The 6,736-nt window shown below is 47.5% G+C and overlaps 1 protein-coding gene across 1 annotated transcript; it reads left to right on the top strand.

Moving 5' to 3' along the window:
- Positions 1 to 6,001: 6,001 nt before the first annotated feature.
- LOC136534570 (germin-like protein 1-3) lies at positions 6,002 to 6,731 on the top strand (the record flags this gene model as incomplete). The annotated part of the gene is made up of 2 exons (XM_066526980.1): positions 6,002 to 6,260; positions 6,376 to 6,731. Coding segments are annotated over exons 1-2 (501 nt in total), but the record flags the coding sequence as incomplete, so codon positions are not given.
- Between the last annotated feature and the right edge of the window lie 5 nt (positions 6,732 to 6,736).

The following is a 6,736-nucleotide window of genomic DNA, read 5'->3' as shown; positions in this document are numbered from 1 at the left end:
CCTCGGGCGAACGTGTGCGCTGGCAAAGGGGCCTGCGGCGGCGCCGCCACCTTTTCCTCCGGCCGCCATGGGCGGTCGCTGCTGCTCGCCTGCGGCGCTGAGGGAGAAAGGGGAGGAGAAGAATGAATTAGGGTTCGAGAAAGGCAGCGGCGAGGCACTTTTTGTTTGCCCGATCCATGCGGACGACCGTCGGATCAAGATTGACGGCCGACAGAGCTCGAGCCGAATGCGGCCTAGGCAGGTTTGGGAATTTCTGGCCGAGGCCTAGGTTGCAACCTGGGCGCAGGGGAGCGCGGCGCGTGCGGCTAGGCCACGGGTCATTTTACTGCTGGCCCAAATGAACAGTCGCGTTTATGGATTTCATTTATTCTTTTCAAAAATAATTTTTTGAAGAATTTGACTTAGTTTTCATCTCTATTCAATTTGAACCAACGACTGCTATGATTATGTTTATCCTCTAATTAAATTGGAACAAACGAGAAAATTTTAATTGGAGGAGTAGTCGTTTTTTGTTTAAGTTAAATTATGATATTGTTATTTTTCTAACCAACGTTGATGATAACAATATTATAAGTTTATTCATAAGTTTTCCATGCGTTAATGTAGAAGAATGTTGTATTTATGATATTGATATTTTCTTACCAAAGTTGAATATTATAATTTTCATTTATGAGTTTATGCATCAGTTTTATTTCTGCCCAACGGTGATGTAGAGTTAATGTGGAAGCATATTGTATGTTTTAATTTTGACCAACGTTAAATTACGTCATGCAATTATTATGCCAGTTTCTCTGATGTTGTTTTCAGGATACAACCCAATGATGTTTATCTCGTCCATTCTGTCTCTCAATGGAAGCAACTATAACGTATGGCGAGAGAAAGCTTGAGATAACACTTGTGCTGTCCGACAATGATATAGCGCTAACCTCTCCCTGTCCCACTGCACCTGAGGACCCGGTGAGGGCAGAAAATGAGATTGATGCAGCTTTCGCTACGATCTTGATCGTGCGAAGTGGGATAGTTCAAACCACAAGTGTTTGATGGCAATTAAGGGCTCCATTGAGGATCCAATAAGGTGATCAATCCCAGAATGTACCACCGCCACTGTGTATCTCAAAAAGGTGGAGAGTCAATTTACTGGCTCTTCAAAGGCTTATGCAAGCACTCTTATTAAGAAGTTAGTCAATGAGAAATACATTGATGGAGGGATTAGAGAGCACATATTGAAGATGACCAACACGACATCCAGGCTCAAACTAATGGACATGGGGCTCAAGGATGAGTTCCTAGTTCATTTGATTTTTGCATCTTTGCCCAAAGAGTATGGGACCTTTGTTGTTAATTACAACTTACAACCAGATAAGTGGGACATTGAGAAGCTCATTGCCATGTGTGTGCAAGAAGAGGAGAGGCTTAAGAGCTCACATGGTGACTCCGTCAACCATGTGAAGGAAAATAAAAGAAAAAACTTTAAGATTGCTAAATCACAAGAGAAACCTCAGTGGGACAGTAGCTCTCCTTCTAAGTCACAAGGAAAGGCCCCATAGACTGATCACCATTAGAAATTCAACAATGTTCAAGTAGACAAGGATACCTACAAATGGTGAAAGAAGGGACACTACCAGAAGGATTGTCCAGAGTTTCTGAAGCACCTGATGAGAAAAGGTGAGGATATTATTATATTTATAGATGAGTCCTTGTATTTAAGTTATGCAAAATCTACTTGGTGGATTGATTCAGGTGCAACTATTCATGCTGCAAATTTATTACAGGGATTCCATATGAGGAGGACCCTGCAAAGAGTGGAAAGACACATTAAGGTAGCAAACGGAATCAAAGATAAAGCTGAAGCTATTGGAGAACTCACATTAGAATTAAATGATGGCTTTGTACTTAAACTTACAAATGACCTTTATGTACCCTCTTTGCGTAGAAACTTAATAAGTGTTTCATGTTTAGACGATGATGGATTTGATTACCACTTTGGTAATGGCCAATGTAAGATTATGTTTAATCATAAGTGTGTTGGTCTTGCCTTCCGACAAGACAAGCTTTATTTGTAATCACTTTGTGAGAATGTGAATGTTGTGAGCACTAAAAATGAGAATGCCTCCTCGTCTATGAATGTAAGTGAAAGCATCTAGGCTCCTTGTTGGGTTTTGGTGATTAATGACAATACAAGATTACTATGACTAACGTGTATTTTGCAGAGGCAATTAAGTTAGGTCATGGTAATAGAGATCAATTGGGCAATCAAGGTGGTCATGCCCCTACGATGGAAATCGTTTCGGTTTTTAAAGGATGGATGACAAGGTTAAGGATGACTAGTTCTAAGTGTCGATTGGAGTTGGAGAGACACTTAGAGTAGTTTAGGACTTTGTTTTTCCTTTGGCCGTACTATTAAGGGGGGTATGGACGGGTAGCTTGACCTAGATGAGTCTAGTGAGTTAGGTGTGGTGCACACTTGTTAAAACTAGCACTAGGTAGCTCCACAACAGCCCTATGATCCTATGGAGCAAACTTCATTCACATATGTTCGAGAGTTGGAAGTGAATGGAGGGTCAAATGCTGACCGGACGCTGGCTCCGGTGCGACCGGACGTTGGCCGTAGGGTCCGGTCAGTTCATTTGATCAAGGAGAATGCGTTCGGTGCGACCGGACGATGAGTGGTCAAGTGACCGGACGCTGAGAGGCAGCGTCCAGTCGACTCCAGTAAGGTTCCAAAGAAGGAATTCTGCGACCGGACACGACCGGTCAATGCTGACCGGACCCTGAGGATCCAGCGTCCGGTCGAGTATAGTAAGCATCCAGTGAGGGTTTAATGCGACCGAACGCGCCCGGTCAGTGGTGATAGGACCCTGCCAGCGTCCGGTCAACACTTAAACACTGGTGTGTGGGTTGAACTGACCAGAGCGTCCGGTCAATATGACCGGAGCGTCCGGTCACCCCGCAGAGGCACATAACGGTTCGTTTTTCAGGCTGCCTTATAAATAGAAACTCCACTCGTGTGTGGAGTCACTTTTGTTCATTCCAACAGCTGAGAAACACGTTTATGAGTGCCAAGAAGAGCAAGGTCCTAGTGAGGTGATTGAGATTTGAGAATCCAAGAGAGTAGCCTCATTAGTGAATCAAGAGTAGCAAAGTGAGCATCCACCGTTCTCATTAGGCTTCGTGTGGTCAAGTGAGAGTTCATACTTGTTACTCTTGGTGATCTCCATCACCTAGACGGCTTGGTGGTGATTGGGTGCTTGGTGATCACCCGGCGGAGCTTGTGGGTGACCCAACTCAAGTTATGAGCGGTTTTTGGTGATTCACCGCGACGGAGTGTCGAAGAATCAACCCGTAGAGAGCACTTGATCCTTGCGCGGATCAAGGGGGAGCTACACCCTTGCGTGGGTGCTCCAACGAGGACTAGTGGGGAGTGGCGACTCTCTAATACCTCGGCAAAACATCGCCGCGTTCCTCTCTCCCTATTTACTTTGAGCATTTACTTTGAGTATTTACTTTAAGCAATTCAATACTTGTTTTTACATTCATAGAATTGCCATGCTAGAGTAAGTTTGGAACATAGGTTGCAAGTCCTTTGTGCGACTACTGGAGACAAAGTTTTTGTCCTCAAAATTTGATATGAAAGATCTTAGTGAAGCCTTGTTCGTTCTAGGGATCGAGATTCACTGAGATAGAAGTAAAGGGATATTAGGACTGTCACAAAAGGCATACATAGAAAGAATTTTAAAGAAATTTAGTATGCACAAATGTAGTCCCTCCCTTGCTTCTATAGTCAAGGGCGACAGATATGGGGATTTTTAATGCCCCAGGAACCAATATGAGATCGATCAAATGAAAGTGGTTCCATATGCTTCAGCTGTCGGAAGCTTGCAATATGCTCAAGTATGTACACGCTCTGACTTAGCATTTGTTACCGGGTTATTTGGCAGATTCCAGAGCAATCTTGGAATAGAACACTGAAAATTAGTAAAGAAAGTCTTGTGTTATTTGCAAGGAACGAAATGCCTCATGATGACATATAGAAGATCTGATTCACTCCATATAGTGGAATATTCAGATTCTGATTATGCGAGAGATGATAAAAAATCTACGTCTAGATATGTATTCACCCTCGCAGGGGGAGCTATTTCATAGAAAAGCTCAAAGCAAACCGTCACTACATCGTCCATAATGTATACCGAGTTTGTAGCGTTTTATGAGGCAACGGGGCAGGTGAACTGGCTAAAGAAGTTCATACCCGGTTTGAAGGTAGTTGACGACATCTATAAACCACTTAAGTTATACTGCGATAATAATCCGGCAGTACAGTATGCTCACAACAATAAGTCAAATGGTGCTGCCAAACACATTGACATAAAGTATTATGTTGTGAAAGATAAAGTTCGGGATCATGTCATAAGTCTTGAGCACATAAGTACTGAAAAGATGCTCGTAGATCCGCTTACAAAAGGCTTATCACCCAACGTGTTTAGAGAACATGTAGCCGGCATAGGTTTAAGAGAAAGCCTATAATTCTCAGACAAAAGAAGACCAAAAAAATAAGTCTCTATTTTAAAACGGAGTGGTGTGTTGTAGCTGTTAAATATATCCGCAATGGACCGTGACGATGAGACATGCTCTATGCGCTAATCTGTAGTGGAATGAACAAAAGTAAATGATATGAAATTGAAAGATGGTAGGAGATCAAGGGAAAGATTGTTAGATTGATCTCAATCCTAAACTGGGCCCAACGGCCCAGTTGGGCCTTTGATCCACGTCCTGATCGGGGGCGCCCTACCCACTATGGCTGGAGGGTCCCTGTCACACTGCGCAATAAATAAAGGTGGAGGCCGGTGGCTCAAGTCACGAGGTTCGCCTGAGCTGAGCTCCCCACCGAAATCCCTAAACCCTAATCCGATCTAGAGGGGCGCAGCCGGTGACAGAAAGCCACCAGCCGCGCCGCCTCTGCATCTACACCGAAGGGCTGCCACCAAACCGGACTTCACTGCGCCGCCACTGGTCTTCACCGCCGGTCGCCATTGCTCATCACCGTACTCTTCCCCGACCATCGCTGCCTAGCGCAGACACCGACTCTATGGCGGACGCGAGCGGATCCTCCTCTGCGGTGTCAGGTTCGACACGTTCCTCTACTCCTCCCTCTAATATCTCTCTAGAACATGTACTAGGACTTGCTACCCATTTACATGAAGTACCCGGCTAGATCTATGATCCTAATGATCCTATAAATTCAACACGTGCAGCTCGCCGGCCACAAGCTCGCGCCAAAGCCCGGCTGTTTCCCCTCTCGCGCCCGCGCCGGCCATGACCATACTGATCGACAGCTCGAGCTCGTGCTCCCGACCACGGAGCTCGCGCCGCAGCCTGCAGCTAGATGTTTCGCCTGCGCCGGCCATGGGCCTTGCTGCTCGAGCTCGTGTCGTCACCTCGTCGGCCATGGAGCTTGCGTCGTAGCCCTACCGTCGCCTCGTCCGCGCTCGTAGCCCTACCGTCACCTCGTCCGCGCCGGAGATGGGCGGGCGCTAGCCGGTGGGGGCCTCCACCGATTAAAATTTTTTCCATTTTTTCTATTTTTTTCCCATTTTTTTCGGGTTTTCTTTTCGGTTTCAACTTTGCCGAGTGTCGGCTTTGCCGAGTGCCCGACAAAAAACACTCGGCAAAAACACCTTTGTCGACCCATTTTTTGTCGAGGGTCCTTTGTCGAGTGCAGCACTCGACAAAGCCTTTATCGAATATAAATTGAGCTTTGCCGAGTGTTCCTGGCACTAGGCAAAGCCACTGAATCTGATAGTGACGGCTAGATATCCAGTGACTGCAGAGACTTCTCGAACTGGCCAACTGCAGACGACCTGGTTCCGTCCGATCCATACAGTACGTGCGATGGACCGGCCGGTCATGTGTTTATTAAGCAACCAATACTAGTACTAGCTTAGGTCTGGGAGCCACCACTATAAATACCAGCTGCCCTCCCTCGTCGTCCTCAGACCAACCCAGCCATTTCGCTTCTTGCACTTGCACATAGCGAACTGCCAACTAACAGCTGGATCACAAGAAGCGATCGAACCAGCAATTTGTTAGCAAAGCACATACTTTTTGACGTGGACCAACCATGGCCAACAAGCTCGCCACTTCCCTCCTCGCTGCCTGCTTCGCTGCCGCCGTCCTCCTGGCGCTCGCCGCACCTGCAGTGCTCGCCGGCGACCCCGACATGCTCCAGGACATCTGCGTCGCCGACTACAAATCCCTCAAGGGCCGTAAGTCATCGATCTCCAGTTCTACACACTAGCTATAGCTAGCAACATTGTTTTTCGGTGATCTCTCCAAGTCCACTGTCCACACTATATATATAATAATAACTATGCCTTGCAGCACTGCGGCTGAACGGATTCCCGTGCAAGAGGCCGGAGAACGTGACGGCGAACGACTTCCTCTCCAACGTGCTGGCGACCCCGGGCAACACGGGCAACGCGGTGGGGTCCGCGGTGACGTCGGCGAACGTTGAGAAGCTCCCGGGGCTCAACACGCTGGGCGTGTCGGTGTCGCGGATCGACTACGCGCCGTGGGGCGTGAACCCGCCGCACGTCCACCCGCGCGCCACCGAGGTCATCTTCGTCCTCCAGGGCTCCCTCGACGTCGGCTTCGTCACCACCGCCAACCGCCTGTACGCGGGCACCGTCTGCGCCGGCGAGGTCTTCGTCTTCCCCCGGGGGCTCGTCCACTACCAGAGGAA

Source organism: Miscanthus floridulus, unplaced genomic scaffold (genome assembly GCF_019320115.1).
Source record: "Miscanthus floridulus cultivar M001 unplaced genomic scaffold, ASM1932011v1 os_2050_1_2, whole genome shotgun sequence".
Taxonomy (NCBI): domain Eukaryota; kingdom Viridiplantae; phylum Streptophyta; class Magnoliopsida; order Poales; family Poaceae; genus Miscanthus; species Miscanthus floridulus.
This window is presented reverse-complemented; position numbering and strand designations above follow the sequence as displayed.